The 18,751-nt window shown below is 36.6% G+C and overlaps 2 protein-coding genes across 4 annotated transcripts in view; one reads left to right on the top strand and one right to left on the bottom strand.

Annotated features, from left to right (window-relative positions):
- The window catches only part of CMC1 (C-X9-C motif containing 1), a 98,654-nt gene extending 87,120 nt beyond the window's left edge, over nucleotides 1-11,534 (top strand). Inside the window, exons 4-6 of one of the 2 annotated variants that reach the window (XR_009350861.1) lie at nucleotides 5,013-5,133; nucleotides 6,792-6,899; nucleotides 7,892-11,534. Coding sequence is in view for 1 of the 2 variants with exons in the window: in XM_059162425.1 (XP_059018408.1) it covers nucleotides 5,013-5,133 (121 nt within the window). In the remaining variant the exon portion in view is untranslated. The remainder of the gene's footprint in view (nucleotides 1-5,012; nucleotides 5,134-6,791; nucleotides 6,900-7,891) is intronic. The other variant, XM_059162425.1, reaches the window with a different exon arrangement.
- The window catches only part of AZI2 (5-azacytidine induced 2), a 38,046-nt gene continuing 26,889 nt past the window's right edge, over nucleotides 7,595-18,751 (bottom strand). For both annotated transcript variants that reach the window (XM_059162415.1, XM_059162416.1), the window contains 2 exons: nucleotides 11,871-11,989; nucleotides 7,595-9,673 (listed from right to left, as the gene is read on the bottom strand). In XM_059162415.1, the coding sequence (XP_059018398.1) occupies nucleotides 9,261-9,673; nucleotides 11,871-11,989 (532 nt within the window). In that variant the 3' untranslated portion in view covers nucleotides 7,595-9,260. The remainder of the gene's footprint in view (nucleotides 9,674-11,870; nucleotides 11,990-18,751) is intronic.

Raw genomic sequence — 18,751 nt, 5'->3', positions numbered from 1 at the left:
GACCTGAGCCAAAACCAAGAGTCGGACACTCACCTGACTGAGCCACTCAGTCACCCCAGGTGCTTTCTGTTGTATCTCCCCACACATTTTATTGTCTACATTATTGATGATATTGCAGAATACTTTAGTATTGTTAACTGACAGTTGTGAGGTCTTTTTGGTTAACCCTTATTTCCTTCTATACTTCTCTAGCCCTTGAAACATAGGTCCGCTGTCACAGACCTAAGCATGAGGAGAGAACCGGGAACCCATTTTAAGGAATCAGTTAAGGTTTGATGCTTCCTTAGGGAATTATATAACAAGTGATTATCTGAATCAAATATTTTTGTTTTTGAGAACAACTAATGTACATATACATTTAAATTTACAAACTTATTTTAGAATTCTATAGTTAGAAGACTTGAGAAGTTAATCTGCACTAATCATTTCATAAGAGAGTAAGAGTTCCTTCTGTGACTTGTTTTTCTTCCATTCCTATTTCCTCCTGTTCCCAAGAGATGTGTAATGAATAAACGAACCTGTTAAACTTCTTTGTGACTGAATTTAAATTCTGTTGTATATTAAGGGATTTTACACCTCAGTTTTAGTCATCATAATAACTTGTTCTTAGTTTGCCATATTATCCATCCCTCTCAGATGGGCATTATTAGAGCAAAGGGGCAGGAGTGCCAGCTGGGGAGAGGGCAGCCAGGGCTTACCTTCTGGACCAGCCAGAGCTTAGCTAGCCATGCAGCCTCAGGCAAGTTCCTCACAGAAGATGGGAAAATTATTCCTCATGGAGTGATCGTGGGGGACTATACATAAACTCATTACAACAGTGCCTGGCACATAGGAGGTAGTGAGTAAAAGGTAGCTTTTTTAAAAAATTGTACTTGTTTTTGTTATCTGAATGTTAATCATTTAAATATCCTCCCATCTTTTACCCCCGGAAATAAGGAGAAAGAACTTCTAGTCTGTTCTGGGGGAAGGGGCTGGGAAGGGTTGGAGGAGGCTGCTTCTGTTTAGGAGAGAAACAGTAAATGAAACTGAAAGTAGATGGAGTTAAGGATTTTACTGCTTGACCTGAACTCTCAACAGTCTATATCTTCATTTTGGAATAAGAAAGTGCTCTGCTTTACTGTGAAATGAAGTTAACCACTGCCCTCTCATCTTTTCATAGTGACATCTTGAAATATGAATGCTTGTTCTCATTTATCTCTGTCTCATTTTCACTCATTCCTTAGTAAACAGCAGCCTTGCTTCTGCCCCCTTCCACTGGAACTGCGTGTGGCTCTTCAAGTTTCTGATAGGTTCCTGGTAGCCAAATGCAGTGAAGTGCTTTTCATTCCTTCCTTTTACTTGACCTCCAGAAATTCCTTAAAATTCCCTTCTATCTGGCATCCCTTACACTCTTTCCTATTCCTCCAACATCTCATTTCTTCTCAGCCTTTTCTTCCTTAACTGATTCCATAAAATGGGTTCCTGGTTCTCTCCTCATGCTTAGGTCTGTGACAGCTCAGTTTACACCCATGGATTCAGTTACTTCCTATAGGTCATGACATTTTTCTGCTCTCTTCAGGTCCCAAACTGAACTCCCCTCCTTTTCCTCCTCCTGCATCATGTGTCTAGAATTTAGACTCCTCTCTCTTAACTCTAAATGGTTATTTCCTATTGGTTTTATTACCTATATCTCCCCCACATCGATTTTGTCCTTTTCATCCCAACTTCTCCATTAGCTTAGGCCCTCATCATTCTTTTCTGGTTCATTGTGGTAGTTTACTTACTACGGGGCATCCTGCACTGAACTCTGCTGCCCCCTTTTGGGCTGTACAATGTGGCCTGACTCACCTACGACATAGAATTGATCTTTGAGTTTCTGTTAATAGTGTCCCATTGCCGCTAAGGTCAGGAACACGGCAGGGATGTCCATTATCACCACTGCTATTCAACATTGTACTAGAGGTCCTAGCCTCAGCAATCAGACAACAAAAGGAAATTAAAGGCATCCAAATCGGCAAGGAAGAAGTCAAATTATCACTCTTCGCAGATGATATGATACTATATGTGGAAAACCCAAAAGACTCCACTCCAAAACTGCTAGAACTTATACAGGAATTCAGTAAAGTGTCAGGATATAAAATCAATGCACAAAAATCAGTTGCATTTCTCTACACCAACAGCAAGACAGAAGAAAGAGAAATTAAGGAGTCAGTCCCATTTACAATTGCATCCAAAACCATAAGATATCTAGGAATAAACCTAACCAAAGAGACACAGAATCTATACTCAGAAAACTATAAAGTACTCATGAAAGAAATTGAGGAAGACACAAAGAAATGGAAAAATGTTCCATGCTCCTGGATTGGAAGAATAAACATTGTGAAAATGTCTATGCTACCTAAAGCAATCTACACATTTAATGCAATTCCTATCAAAGTACCATCCATCTTTTTCAAAGAAATGGAACAAATAATGCTAAAATTTATATGGAACCAGAAAAGACCTCAAATAGCCAAAGGGATATTGAAAAAGAAAGCCAACGTTGGTGGCATCACAATTCCGGATTTCAAGCTCTATTACAAAGCTGTCATCATCAAGACAGCATGGTACTGGCACAAAAACAGACATATAGATCAATGGAACAGAATAGAGAGCCCAGAAATAGACCCTCAAATCTATGGTCAACTAATCTTCGACAAAGCAGGAAAGAATGTCCAATGGAAAAAAGACAGCCTCTTCAATAAATGGTGCTGGGAAAATTGGACAGCCACATGCAGAAAAATGAAATTGGACCATTTCCTTACACCACACACAAAAATAGACTCAAAATGGATGAAGGACCTCAATGTGCGAAAGGAATCCATCAAAATCCTTGAGGAGAACACGGGCAGCAACCTCTTCGACCTCTGCCACAGCAACATCTTCCTAGGAACAACGCAAAAGGCAAGGGAAGCAAGGGAAAAAATGAACTACTGGGATTTCATCAAGATCAAAAGCTTTTGCACAGCAAAGGAAACAGTTAACAAAATCAAAACACAACTGACAGAATGGGAGAAGATATTTGCAAACGACATATCAGATAAAGGACTAGTGTCCAGAATCTATAAAGAACTTAGCAAACTCAACACCCAAAGAACAAATAATCCAATCAAGAAATGGGCAGAGGACATGAACAGACATTTCTGCAAAGAAGACATCCAGATGGCCAACACACACATGAAAAAGTGCTCCAGATCACTCGGCATCAGGGAAATACAAATCAAAACCACAATGAGATATCACCTCACACCAGTCAGAATGGCTAAAATCAACAAGTCAGGAAATGACAGATGCTGGCGAGGATGCGGAGAAAGGGGAACCCTCCTACACTGTTGGTGGGAATGCAAGCTGGTGCAACCTCTCTGGAAAACAGCATGGAGGTTCCTCAAAATGTTGAAAATAGAACTGCCCTATGACCCAGCAATTGCACTATTGGGTATTTACCCTAAAGATACAAATGTAGTGATCCAAAGGGGCACATGCACCCGAATGTTTATAGCAGCAATGTCTACAATAGCCAAACTATGGAAAGAACCTAGATGTCCATCAACAGATGAATGGATCAAGAAGATGTGGTATATATACACAATGGAATACTATGCAGCCATCAAAAGAAATGAAATCTTGCCATTTGCGACAACATGGATGGAACTAGAGCGTATCATGCTTAGCGAAATAAGTCAAGCAGAGAAAGACAACTATCATATGATCTCCCTGATATGAGGAAGTGGTGATGCAACATGGGGGCTTAAGTGGGTAGGAGAAGAATAAATGAAACAAGATGGGATAGGGAGGGAGACAAACCATAAGTGACTCTTAATCTCACAAAACAAACTGAGGGTTGCTGGGGGGAGGGGGTTGGGGAGAAGGGGGTGGGATTATGGACATTGGGGAGGGTATGTGCTTTGGTGAGTGCTGTGAAGTGTGTAAATCTGGTGATTCACAGACCTGTACCCCTGGGGATAAAAATATATGTTTATAAAAAATTAAAAAAAAAATAACCACTATAATAAGCATTCAAAACCTAAATAACATCTTAGGCATATAATTGGAGATGCAATTAGACCTGTCAGCTTACTATTGTTTGCAATTATAAAAGTAATGCTTTAAATAAAAGACAATAACCACTAAGCCTATTTCTAAAAAAAAAAAAAAAATAGTGTCCCATTGCCTTCAGGATAGATTTTGACTTCTGGATATGGCATACAGTGGCCTTCATGATGTGGCTCCTGCCCTGTCTAGCTTTATTCCAGGCCCTTTGTCTTATATGCATAATCTGCTGTAATGGTAGTTATTTGCAGTTCTTCATTGTTTTTCCTCATCTTTGTTCCTTTCCAGTGTGCCTTCAGTCTGGACTTCTCTTGTCCGTTAAAGTGCAACTCCTGCACTTGTTGCCACCTCTCCTTTCCCCACTTCTCTCCCAGGTTCCCATGGTGCACTGGGCCATACCTCTGGCACAGCATTTTGCATCTTTCCTTGTGGTGCAGCCTTTCCTTCCTGTTCCAGAACGCCATGCGCTCCCTGAGGATAGGCGCTGTGCTTCTCATCACTCTATCCTGCCATTCAAAAACAAACCACTAGGTCATCCCCCTTGCCCTCTTAAGTAAGCAGGTTGATAGCCTAATGTTTACAGTAAGTTTATGACCATTTCTTAAAATCTACTTTTAAAGATTGTACCTGGTGAAATGTCTGAATATTATTAAACCAAGCTTATATTAAAAACACTCGTGTGGGCGCCTGGGTGGCTCAGTGGGTTAAGCCGCTGCCTTTGGCTCAGGTCCTGGGATCAAGTCCCGCATTGGGCTCTCTGCTCAGCAGGGAGCCTGCTTCCTCATCTCTCTCTCTCTCTGCCTGCCTCTCTGCCTACTTGTGATCTCTCTCTCTCTCTCTGTCAAATAAATAAATAATCTTAAAAATAAATAAAAATTAAAAAAAATAAAAAACATTCGTGAAGTTTCACTTTTTTAAACGAGATTTTCATTTCCTTCTTGTAGTTATAATGATCCAGCCTTTTATGAAGAATGCAAAATGGAATACCTGAAGGAAAGGGAAGAATTCAGAAAAACTGGAATTCCTACCAAGAAAAGGCTACAGAAGCTTCCCACAAGCATGTAGGCAAGTGTTCAGATACTTAGAAGCTCTGATACTCACGGAAATCATTATCACCTAAAATAATGGACTTAAGGAAGTGTTTGCTTTATTCTAAATTATGGAAATACTAATTTTATCTGAAATAAAGTTTGTTTTTTTTTTTTTAATTTTAAAGTCAGGTGTGTCAAATGTGGTAGGAGTAGTAAATAGTGAAATGGGATATGGTCTGCCTGGTCATCATGGATTTTTTGGTAAATTTCCCACAACTACAGTTCTGTAACAGAGATACTGAGATTTAGGGTTCTATATAGACCTTATATTCCTTTTGTCCAGTGTATAGGCTAATGGGTAATCATAGGGATCAGAAGTAACCAAAGTAGGGATGGACAGCCATCAGAGGTATTAATAAGGCAGTATAGTAGAATAGTGATGAACCAGACTCCTTCTTGGTTTTGTTACTTATTAGGTATGTAACCATGGAAATAATTTTTAGTTATTGTGAGGATTATTGCAAGTAAGTAGAGTGTTTAGGACAGTGCCTCAGATGTGGTAAATGCTCTTTAATGGTTGTTGGAAGTAGTAAAGGATTATTTGGAAACATACAAAGAAATAGATGAATTAATTTTACTTATATGTTTGATGGAAAGTTTCCTAAAATGAATTATGTTCCTTGACCTGTTCATTTGGTTACTGAAAATATTTTAATGATTTCAGGAGCTAATGTAAAAAATTGTCCGAGTACAATAATTTGGTTCCAGTTTTTTATATCAAAACTTGCTTTTCTTTTCTTCCATGAGCTGTTAACTCTCCACTATAGCCACGGCAACCAGTTTCTATGTATTTCTCATTAAAATCACAAATAGAAATTACTACATACTAGGACAAGATTAAATCTTGACCCCTATCCCATAAAATAGATCTGAGCTTATTCTTTTTTTAAAGGACTTAGTTTAAAGCAGATAGGATGCTAAGGAACTAGTGTGATGCTCAAGTTCCATACTTTACTCAAGTGAACCACTCAAAGAACTATTTTACTCTTACTTGAAAACCAAAGAAACCACATTTTCCCAGCCCACAGATCAAAAGAAAGATTACTAGAGCAGACAAAAGCAAAGCAAATGTAGAAACCTAGAGACCACATACCATAGGCATCATCCAGCCTATATTCTTCTGTTGGCTTTTCAGTACCTATTACATTTCTTAGCGCACAGGACCTTACTTTTAATGGTGTAAATGAAGATAAGGCAGTAAATTTAAAAAGCTAGTGAAATATATAATCTGTGGCTAATTTATAATTTGGATGACAATCAGAGGAGCTAAATTTATGTGGAAAATTTATTTTCTGTAGATGTCACTTTCTCCACAGGTACTGGAATAGTAGTATGTATGTTCATTCCTCTGCCAGAAACTAAACCATTTATCACAGCTTTCAGGATATCCTGCCTAGCCACCACACTGTCTACTCTAAAACAGCTGCCTCAGTTGTTGTCTTGCTTGCTTATTCATACCTCTGGCTGAAGCTATTTCTGTGAAGAAATAGTGCACAGATTTTCTGCCCCTAAAGATCCGCCTTGTTCATGTAGCCTCTCTGGATCAGATCATTATGGTTTTTCCATGATTAGGTCTCAGGTCTTTAAGTTTGAATTTTCCCCTACTTACTTGGTTTCTAATGTTTCCCATAGGTGTGTCCCTGCTCTGCTTAGGAATAGGTTCCATTTGGGCAGAATCTCCATTTCCTTTTAAAGATGATGCAGATTTTATTTTCACTGATAGGAGACCAAGAGGAAGGAGTGAGTGGCTTTTTGTTGTTACCTGTTTTCTCTTCATTCTGTTATATAAATGTAAACTGGGTTATAAAAAGCTAAAGATTAAAGATATTTCCAAGGGAAGCCCTTTGGAGCAAATTTCAAGCAGTATGAAAGAAATCAACATAGAATTTTCCATGTCGGGGGCACCTGACTGGCTCAGTTGGTTAAGCATCTGCCTCTTGGATTTCAGCTCAGGTCATGATCTCAGGGTCCTGGGATCCAGCCCCTGGTTGGGCTTGGTGCTCAGTGGGGAGTTTGCTTGAGATTTTCTCTCTCCTCCCTACCCCCCCTCAGGTAAATCTTTAAATTTTTTTTTTCCATCTCAAATAGATTATCAAATGATGGGCCATTCCCATTTCTCTTTGAATCTTATGTACAACGGAGATGATCATAAAGCATACATTTTTAAATTTGTGGCTGGTTAAAAATTTTTGGTTAATCTTTATCAGAGTCCTACACATCATTTATTTAGCACTTTACACTGTAAAGAACATACAACCACTGATTTTTAGCATACCTGTTGGATAGCCACCCTCTTGTTCATATGGAAGAACATTTTTTCCGCTAAGAACTGGTTTAACAAGACAAATGCCTGTTACATGAATCAAATGAACAACTAACATTTAAATAGTACCTGACCTTGGAATATAAAGGCAAGGACAGTATTTCACATTCGCTTCAATTTCAAACAAAAATAATTTATTTTAATTAAACAATTTCTTGGCATTGTTCAAAACATTAATCAAGCCATTATCTCATACTACTCCTTTACAAAGAAAAGTTTCCAACCTTGGTTTAAAAAAAGACAAACCAGTAAGCTACCTTAGAGATTAGATAGAATATATAGTCTATGCAGCCACATGAGAAATAGTTTCTGCTGCTTTGTTATTACACAGGTAGTTGCTTCCTTTAGCTAAAGCCTGGAGTCTTGTATTTGTTTTATGCATATTGGGTTTTGTTCTATTACTTGGCAGGAGATTGTACTCCCTGGAGTCAGCTGTGTTCATTGGTCAGAATAAATTCCAGCATCTGACACCAATTCCATTAATCACAGACAAGCCTGAATAAGTGAGTAAGATAATAGAAAGACAGAGAAATATCTGGTGAACGGTGAACATTGTTTATGTATGTATGCTATTCAGTTAATATAGAAGAGATCTGAGATACTCTTTTGAGTTCAAGATATTTGAAACTGTCTATCAAAAAGGATAAAGGCTTCCTACATGAAACACTTTATCTCAGGGAAAAGATGTATAAGCCAACTAATATATTATATTACTAATATGTTAATATCACCATCCTGTAAGAATTTAGATAGATTTGTGTGAAGCCATCCTTGTTATATGCTTGTTTATAAATGATAGACCACTAAGAATCAAAAAGTCTGGGGACATTTCATGATTGTACTAGATCAATACAGCACAGAATTTGGTTTACAGAATTACAATTCCTAATTTGGTTAATGAAAAATCACTATCTTAATGAGTACAATGTTACATTTCAAATAAACTAGCAATTTATAAGTTGCTCTACATAACCATCAGGTACAGACCCTGATGAAAATGACTTTATCCAGTTACATACTTAGATTTTCATTATGGACCACTGATGGCACAGATTTAGACTAAAACCTTTGTGGTACTCTTTCTGCTTCTCATTGAATACTATAGAATTATAATAGTTCACACACATTTTCACTTTTCAGTTAGGATTTGAGGAATGTATAGGACAAGGTTGGCTTTGATGATCAGGTTATTTCAAGTTTTAACACTGTGATTAAAAAAAGTCTTAAACTTTGAAAACATAATAGCATACGGAGATGGAATAACCTGTAAGAGATGCTATTATTTAACTATAACACTTTTTGTCTTTATTCAGTAGGTCAACAGAAACATAACTTACTCATTTTGCCATTTGCTCTTTTTTGCAACTTAAAGCAACTTCTAATTTGTCTCATATTAATGGCTTCTTATTTTTACGAATGGATATTTAGGCATTTCACATGCTTTATAAAACCATGTCCAAGAAATTTTAATTCCATTCTTTATGTGAGGCTGTTATTTACAATTACTATCAAAGGTAAAATTGTCTCTTTAAAACGCCTTAAGCTTATTTATTAGTAAGTAGCATATGTCTGATTCTTAGCCAGAACGTGAAGCTGGACGGTGCTCTTTCACATTGGAAAATCAACTACATAATGTGGAACAGTATGTGCAAACGTATATACCGAAGAACTTTGCAAAGTTTAATCAAAATCTGCTTTCAGTTTGTTAAATAATTTCTTGAGAGTGCCACTGAGGGAGATACAATAACCTCATGACCAAATCATGAATCTCTTCAGAATTAATTCTTAAAAAGACAGTTTTGATTATGTTGATCCAAGTAATGCAGTGGTGGCAGGTTGGGTAAAGGCAAAGTTTTATTTTTAGTTTCCCCAAATGCTGTCTCACTTGATTTAGGAGGGCTTGGGAATACCCAAGAATTATCTTCCAGAGAATTTCTGCCATAAGAGCTGTGTTCCTGAAAGTTAGGACCATCATGAAGAACGGATCGCTCATTATCTGTCCATGATTGGAGAATTGCTTTCTCTGATAAAACCTTTATATCTCCTGGTAAAGGGGAAGATGTGGTATGGCAAACACTTTTGCCGTTCGGTGAGAGGGGGGAATGTCTTTTGTATGTTGCAGTAAAATTCGCCAAGTGCAGTTTTGTGCTGTCTTTCCCAAGGTCTTCCATGCATCCTACTGGGGCACAGGCTAAAAAGAAAGCACAGGCTAAATGTCAGTTGTCAAGGCATTTGTGATCATAAAACACATAACACTTCATTAATTTGGTTAAATGTAGAACGGGAAATAAAATTAACATTTCTAAGTTCGCGTGACCACTGGGGCACTGTGACTTGAAGACTGATGAAAAGTGATCTGAGTTCTAATTCTGGATCACTATTTACTGGCATTGTGACTTTTAGATAGGTTAAGTCATTTACATCCACGTGTTACTTATTTCCAAAATGGACATAGTTATCTTGTCCTGCCTATATCACAGAATAATTAATGAAGATGAAGAATTCCATAGAAGTTAGAAGCCAATAAAGTTAAAATACAGAAAGGATCCCCTTCTTGGCTTATAGTGTGGCTAGAAAATGTTTGCAGACTACATGTCAGTGGAAACTAAGCTGTTCTAAAGTAATGTTTTATTAAATATAATATCCTTTGCTTATTCAAATCTTTTTTCCATAGGTGCTTCAAAAGTAAATTTTTTCAGAAATAATTACATTGTGAATTGATCCAAAGGTTTTTATGGATAAAAGTTTTAATACATAATAATCTGTTTCTTAAATAAACATATATTTCTGCTGTGGTTACAGTAATAGGTCAAGGAAAAAAATGTTAAGTATGCACATAATGGCTTAGAAAACAAACTGCTTTAAAGCTGTTATTTAGTAATAGCCAACATAATGGTAGTATGAGTTTATGAGCTTCTCTGCCCCTTCCAATTTAACCAACTGTGGCAGAATGCTAGGAATTAGAACAAAGACTTGAATCTATAATTTTATAAAAAACTGAACCACATTATAAGCTCATTGCCTTTTCTTCTTGGGAAGAGGGATAGAAGAAGTAGAAGTTAAAGGTGCTCAACTTCTGGACAAGAGTGATCTGTAGATTAGAAAAAAAGTAGATTTAGTCTGTCTCTACTCCCCAAAGCACTGAGTGCCGCAGTTAGGAGTGGTGGCCTTGAGCCCGCCACTGTTGTTGTATGCTAGAAAATTTATGGTTCAATATACCAAAAGGCATCCTTCATCAGAAGGTACATACAAATGAGTTATTATTAAATATGGAAAGAAAATTCCTCCTATATTGTTCTTTGGAAATTATTACATTAAAAAAAGAGCCTCACTGAAAACTCCCTACAAGATTATTCTGTGTTCCTTTTAAAAGGAGGAACTTCCCCATCGACATACCTTGGCCTCATATGTAACCCTGGCCACTGGAAAACTCAAGGGCAAAATGAACCATAAATTAAGTTGGAGCCTGCTAGAGCACTGTATTAGTTTTCCTGATTCATAAATAACTCTCACGAAACTGAAAGGAGTTTTGACTTTAGTTTTCCTTTTTCCCTACTAGTAAACACTCCTGAGGAGATTTATAAAACAAAATTCTCTTGTGCCCTCTTTAGCAGCAATACGAGGTGCATATAATTTTAAATTAGGTGGTAGTGAATATAAAGTCACATCTCATTCCTTTAAAATAAACTTAGGGCATTCAAATTTACAACTTTTCAAAAATATACTTATTATGTAATAAAAAGTGCAAATGCACTGATTGAGGTATAAAAATAGCTTTGGCAAAACAGTACTATATTAGCCCAAAACTCAGAAAGTGTAGTCAGCCAAGCAGTTACATATGAAAAGCAAATCAATGAAAATTTTCATTTCATTGAAAGAGATAAGGGGATAACACCTGGTCTCCATTCTAAATAATCTATCCTTTATGGAAAGAAAAATTGTTTACCAAATGAACCCAATAAATGCATCAAAGTAATTTTCTTCAAAAACAATTTAAAGAGCTAGGTCTTTGATATATTCTGTAACGCTGGAATAAAAAATAGCTTTCGGTGTCTTGGTGTCTTTTTTTTCTTTTAAATATAAGGAGGAGTTGTGGTAAAAGGTCAACTAGAGCAAACTTAACACCTCAGGCTTATACACATAAGCTCAACACTTGGCTGAGAAAAAAAGCCACAAGGGGAAAAGAATACAGTACGAAGAAAAAACACATCAGCAACACCTTTATGTGTGAAGTTGACCAGTATGAGAATGAAGCCAAAGCAGAGAATAGGTAGGCTGTGAACATACTGTATATATACTTTGACTTATCAAAATCATCTGATGAGATTTTGATAAGAAACGATAGCCAGCTGCTCTTCTAATAGGGTTTCCAGCAAACATTAACTTGCCTTTCTTGATTGTAGTTGGGGTTTTCAGTTTTCTTAGTAGTTCAGCTTGTACTTGAGTCACCAAATGTAAATTAGACATTTCTCTCTTCAGTTCCCAGTATGCATTTTGCATATTATCACTGAAATAGATTTTTTTTAAAAAGTTACTGGTTATATAACTTTCTTTATGGAAAGAAAGGACTGACTTTAATATAGAAATGAGCATTATCTGCATTTCTGCTCCAGTTTTGAGATAAACAAAACTTCCTCATTAAGTAACAAATATGGACATTAGAATAAGTAAAAAGATCTTATTCACAATTCTGGCCATTAACTGAACTATATTAAACAGAAGGTTATTACAAAAAATAGTATTACAATCAAATTTCTTAGTAATTATAGCCTATAATGTGCCGTGCTGTGACACTACTTCAAGGGGTATGGTCTTCATTTACAAATCGGATCAAAAATAAAGTGACGTTTATTCATGTATAGAGTTTTAATTTGTATTTAACTCTTACTTGGTTTTGACATTGTGAATTGAAATATATCAACTACTGAATGTATACCCAGATCCACATTAAAATTTAGGCTTCATGCATTTCATTCTTTTATGTTTGACTGGGCTGTCTCATATGGTTGGTCTAAACCAATGTGACATGACAGCACAAGACAAGAAGAGCCAGATGATTTCCTGGTAAGAGAAAAGAAGCTAGAGAGAGGATTATATGAAACAAATTTAAAACTTCATAAATGCCTCTCATTTTCATAATTAAAAGTATTTTGCCTCAATTATCTGAGAAGTTATAAATTATTTTACACCTAATTTGTAAAGTCTCATTCTTCCATTAGACATGGATATTCATGATTTTTTTTGGTTTTTAATTGCCAACTAAATAAACAGATCTTCAATATATATTCCTACTTTGCTATACAAGGATATGTAAAATGTTAAATATAAAAACAATTGATCTCATAGCATTCAAATGACCATTACTGCCTCTTAAAGATAGTGGTGTAAATTTAATAAGTAGAACAAGTTAGAAAATATATCAATTTTTATCTAGCTATAAACAAAAACCTTTAAATAAACCAAGGTATAATACTCTTGATACCTAAATCTAAGATTCTGTTTGAATTACAGTGCAACAGAGCTACTCAAAAATCATTGTTCTGGGGCGCCTCGGTGGCTCAGTGTGTTAAAGCCTCTGCCTTAGACTCAGGTCATGATCCCAGGGTCCTGGGATCAAGCCCCACATCGGGGGCTCTGCTCAGTGGTGAGCTTGCTTCCCCCTCTCTCAGCCTGTCTCTCTAACTACTTGTGATCTCTGTCAAATAAATAAAATCTTAAAAAAAAAAAAAAACATTGTTTTGAATGTAAGGTTATATGTTTTTTGTCAAGGTATTTCTATCACACTAAAACTACAATTCTTTCACTAGAAGCAGAATAAACTTAATACTGCTTTTGGGAAAAATCTACACGTTTTAGTCTATTGAAAATGTCATTTGTCAAACAGGAGTCTATTAAAAATCACAGGGCTTTCTGCAGGTTTTTGATAAGTGTTAAATACTTAACAAAAATTAGTTAACCACCCCCATTTCACCAGTAAACATCTGAGATGTACGTTACAATGAATGTTTCACATAGGAACTCATCTTAAGTGTGAAGAGTGGTTTGTTCCTTGTTGCAACTGTGGGTATTCAATACGCTTTCCAAAGAGTTACTCACATTGCATACACATATACAGCACTTAAACTTGCTAATTCATGCAGACTGTGATGATATGAATAGTAGTTTAAATATACTGTTTAGTTATTGGCATGAGATGACAAATCAGTACCTAACTTTGAGAAAACAAAAGCAAATATCCAAGACCATGTTTGGGTCCTAGAATATCAAACACATTTAATCATTCAAAATAGCTAAGCATGTAAAGTAAAAGAAACAATCAGAAGTGTTAAAGCAGTATCTGATACACATTTTCCAATTCAATTTAATGAAGACTGCTTATAAATTAGGTTAAACCAAAAACTAGGTCACCAAGTTCAACATACATCTAAGTCTTTTTCTTTTGCCCTTAATGTCACCTGAATTAAAAACTACAGCTAATGATATGATACTCTATGTGGAAAACCCAAAAGACTCCACTCCAAAACTGCTAGAACTTATACAGGAATTCAGTAAAGTGTCAGGATATAAAATCAATGCACAGAAATCAGTTGCATTTCTCTACACCAACAGCAAGACAGAAGAAAGAGATATTAAGGAGTCAATCCCATTTACAATTGCATCCAAAACCATAAGATACCTAGGAATAAACCTAACCAAAGAGACACAGAATCTATACTCAGAAAACTATAAAGTACTCATGAAAGAAATTGAGGAAGACACAAAGAAATGGAAAAATGTTCCATGCTCCTGGATTGGAAGAATAAATATTGTGAAAATGTCTATGCTACCTAAAGCAATCTACACATTTAATGCAATTCCTATCAAAGTACCATCCATCTTTTTCAAAGAAATGGAACAAATAATTCTAAAATTTATATGGAACCAGAAAAGACCTCGAATAGCCAAAGGGATATTGAAAAAGAAAGCCAACGTTGGTGGCATCACAATTCCGGACTTCAAGCTCTATTACAAAGCTGTCATCATCAAGACAGCATGGTACTGGCACAAAAACAGACACATAGATCAATGGAACAGAATAGAGAGCCCAGAAATAGACCCTCAACTCTATGGTCAACTAATCTTCGACAAAGCAGGAAAGAATGTCCAATGGAAAAAAGACAGCCTTTTCAATAAATGGTGCTGGGAAAATTGGACAGCCACATGCAGAAAAATGAAATTGGACCATTTCCTTACACCACACACAAAAATAGACTCAAAATGGATGAAGGACCTCAATGTACGAAAGGAGTCCATCAAAATCCTTGAGGAGAACACGGGCAGCAACCTCTTCGACCTCTGCCGCAGCAACATCTTCCTAGGAACAACGCAAAAGGCAAGGGAAGCAAGGGAAAAAATGAACTACTGGGATTTCATCAAGATCAAAAGCTTTTGCACAGCAAAGGAAACAGTTAACAAAATCAAAAGACAACTGACAGAATGGGAGAAGATATTTGCAAACGACATATCAGATAAAGGACTAGTGTCCAGAATCTATAAAGAACTTAGCAAACTCAACACCCAAAGAACAAATAATCCAATCAAGAAATGGGCAGAAGACATGAACAGACATTTCTGCAAAGAAGACATCCAGATGGCCAACAGACACATGAAAAAGTGCTCCATATCACTCGGCATCAGGGAAATACAAATCAAAACCACAATGAGATATCACCTCACACCAGTCAGAATGGCTAAAATCAACAAGTCAGGAAATGACAGATGCTGGCGAGGATGCGGAGAAAGGGGAACCCTCCTACACTGTTGGTGGGAATGCAAGCTGGTGCAGCCACTCTGGAAAACAGCATGGAGGTTCCTCAAAATGTTGAAAATAGAACTGCCCTATGACCCAGCAATTGCACTATTGGGTATTTACCCTAAAGATACAAATGTAGTGATCCAAAGGGACACATGCACCCGAATGTTTATAGCAGCAATGTCCACAATAGCCAAACTATGGAAAGAACCTAGATGTCCATCAACAGATGAATGGATCAAGAAGATGTGGTATATATACACAATGGAATACTATGCAGCCATCAAAAGAAATGAAATCTTGCCATTTGCAACAACATGGATGGAACTAGAGCGTATCATGCTTAGCGAAATAAGTCAAGCAGAGAAAGACAACTATCATATGATCTCCCTGATATGAGGAAGTGGTGATGCAACAGGGAGGCTTAAGTGGGTAGAAGAATAAATGAAACAAGATGGGATTGGGAGGGAGACAAACCATAAGTGACTCTTAATCTCACAAAACAAACTGAGGGTTGCCGGGGGGAGGGGGTTGGGGAGAAGGGGGTGGGATTATGGACATTGGGGAGGGTATGTGATTTGGTGAGTGCTGTGAAGTGTGTAAACCTGGTGATTCACAGACCTGGGGATAAAAATATATGTATATAAAAAATATATGTTTATAAAAAATAAAAAATTAAAAAAAAAAAAAAAAAAAAAAAGATCAAAATAAAAAAAAAAAAATAAAAAAAAAAAAAAAACTACAGCTAAAAACCAAACCAAACCAAACCAACAAATTACTAAGTATAAGCTCTCCCCCTTGTGGATAATAAAGTAATAACAGTCTCTTTACACTAGAAAGTGCTACAGTCTTCAGAGTACTTTCACAAAATTAATTTATTTGAACAAAGTATTTAAATCATTACCTTAAGTGAGATTGGAAAAGGCAAATTACCCACAAATCTTTAGCGGGGTTCCAACTAACCTTCACTTATCTAGGTATTTTTGAGATTGTATAGGCTGGCTCTGTCCCCCTCCCCAACCAACCAGGAGTGTGAATTTAGCTAAGTTTTGCTTTAAATGACACAGGTGCAAATGTGTGTAAGAAATTATAAAACTACTTGAGCACTGATCTGCAACACTAAAAAGCACCCCAAATGAGAACCCCACAAAAATGCCTAACGTAGTAAATGCTCAACCATGTTCTTGCACCAACTTGACAAGCTGGGTATAACCAGTTTCCCTGTGAGGAAACAGGTTCAAGAGATTACTCCATATTCTAACATGTTGCTGATCAAAGCCATCTTTTAATTATCCAGTCTAAGGACTGCCTGCTGCCCTGCTGGGGGTAACATTTTTCATATCATTATTACCATCTTCATCACACATTTACCAAGCACCTCCAATATGCTGGCTGCCAACACAACCTTTTTAACCACAAATTTCAATCCTCTAAATTTTAAATGTAAAGTACCTCCTCCTTGAGATGTGAATAAGCAGGTTTCATGTCCTGCTTATGAAGTCAAATTGTGTAAAAGCCCAGTTTTTTTTTTTTTTAAAGATTTTATTTATTTATTTGACAGAGAGAAATCACAAGTACACTGAGAGGCAGGCAGAGAGAGAGAGAAGGAAGCAGGCTCCCTGCTGAGCAGAGAGCCCGATGTGGGACTCGATCCCAGGACCCTGAAATCATGACCTGAGCCGAAGGCAGCGGCTTAACCCACTGAGCCACCCAGGCGCCCCAAGCCCAGTTTTCTTAATTGAAACTATTCAACTCTTCAATACTGAAATTAGTATTCCTTGTCTAAGAAAAATCCAATTTTTTACTTCACCTATTTGTGTTTTTCTTTAGCTTCTGAAAATTTATTACAATTACATTCCCCAGAAATCCTAAAATCAAAGTATGAGATAACTTACCCAACAGCTAAAGATTTAGAAGTGTGTATTTTGACAACTGTGATTCCCCCAAATCAAGTATCTTTTAGAAATTTTTTAATGTGAGGCACAGCAACGAATCATTTTACACTGCAACCCAAAGAGTAAGTTATGAGAAACCATACTTAACCCCCCTCACTATGTGTAGTACACACTGATATGTTCTTCTATTTTATTCAGTATTTGTTTAAAATACTTCTCTCAACACACCAAGTTTCATGACCACTCAGGGAGCACAGCACCATTTGAAAAACACTAGCCTAATCCTTATTTCCTAAAGATATATATTTTTTAAAAATTTACCATATAAGTTTACTCCATACCTACATATGTTTAAGCACTGAGCACAACAACCTATAAAGCTAAAACCAAACAGAACATGAGCAAGACACAGGCCAAATTCCTGGTTGGGCTGCTGTTAAATGATATTCTACACAGTAAGTACCAGATAAAAGGCCTCCAGTAACTAAAGGTTCACTCTATATGAGGGAACAATACCTCATTCACCTGACATCATATGGAGGACATATGAAAAAAAAAGTTTCCCCAAAAAGGGTGTTTTACAAATAAATAAAATATAATCCTTAAAAATACATAAACTCGTACTTAAAGGTTTTGTGGAAACATTCCTATTAACCTTTCTGCTAATGTAGTAAACTTTGAACTGTTCCACTTAAAAGTGATGAAGTAACTTAAAAATATTAACACAGGACTATAAACTGGGCATAGGTAAAAACGGTAAGGTGAAGGAAAAACAAGATAAAATGCAGCTAGGAATGAGACTAACATTAAAATGCATGATAACAAAGTTTACCAAGGGGTAAGCTACAAATTTGGTTATTAGTTTTCTAGTTACTAACCAGAAAAGGGAAACCTAATCAGTTTTGCAATCCACATTGTTTACATAAAATAAATGCAAACCAACTTGTATAAAACCGTAAGTACACTTTGAGCACTAGCAAACCATCAGGACATGCTTTAATTATGCAATTCTTTTAGCAGACACATAGCTCTTGGAGTGAAGAACTTAGGGCAAATCTTTCTAAAAATTGTTTCTCTCAGCTGATACTCTGAGATACTACCAAGCTTTAGAGAATTCATAACTGTACTTTTGAAGCCACAATTATATAGCCTGGCAGCCTCAAAAACTAGACTCATCTCCTTGTGTATTTATCCCCTTAAATCCTGGTGTGGAGATTCCTTACTGTCTTGTTCATTATATGTCTTAAAAAACATTTGCAAGGAGGTTGCGGTGGGGGGAGGAGGGGCAGCTTTTTGAGTTATTCTCAGGTGATGTGATCCAAATTATATAAAATTTCCCATGAATGGAAGAAGTCTCATTCTGTATCACAGACCTCTAATATAAAATATACATAGCTCTTTCATTTGACATACTGTGATTCTAACATATTTCTTTGTTCCCTGCTTCTTACCAAAAATGGTTTGAAGAGGCTTATAAGCTGATAAATACAACAAAATGAGGGGGGAGGCTCAGAAGAAATTAAGAAAACTTGAAGAAATAAGGGGCACCTGGGTGGCTCAACTGATAAGCATCCAACTCTTG

This window comes from Mustela lutreola, chromosome 2 (assembly GCF_030435805.1).
Source record: "Mustela lutreola isolate mMusLut2 chromosome 2, mMusLut2.pri, whole genome shotgun sequence".
Taxonomy (NCBI): Eukaryota; Metazoa; Chordata; class Mammalia; order Carnivora; family Mustelidae; genus Mustela; species Mustela lutreola.
Note: the sequence above shows the minus strand (reverse complement) of the source record. Positions and strands in the feature narration are given on the sequence as shown.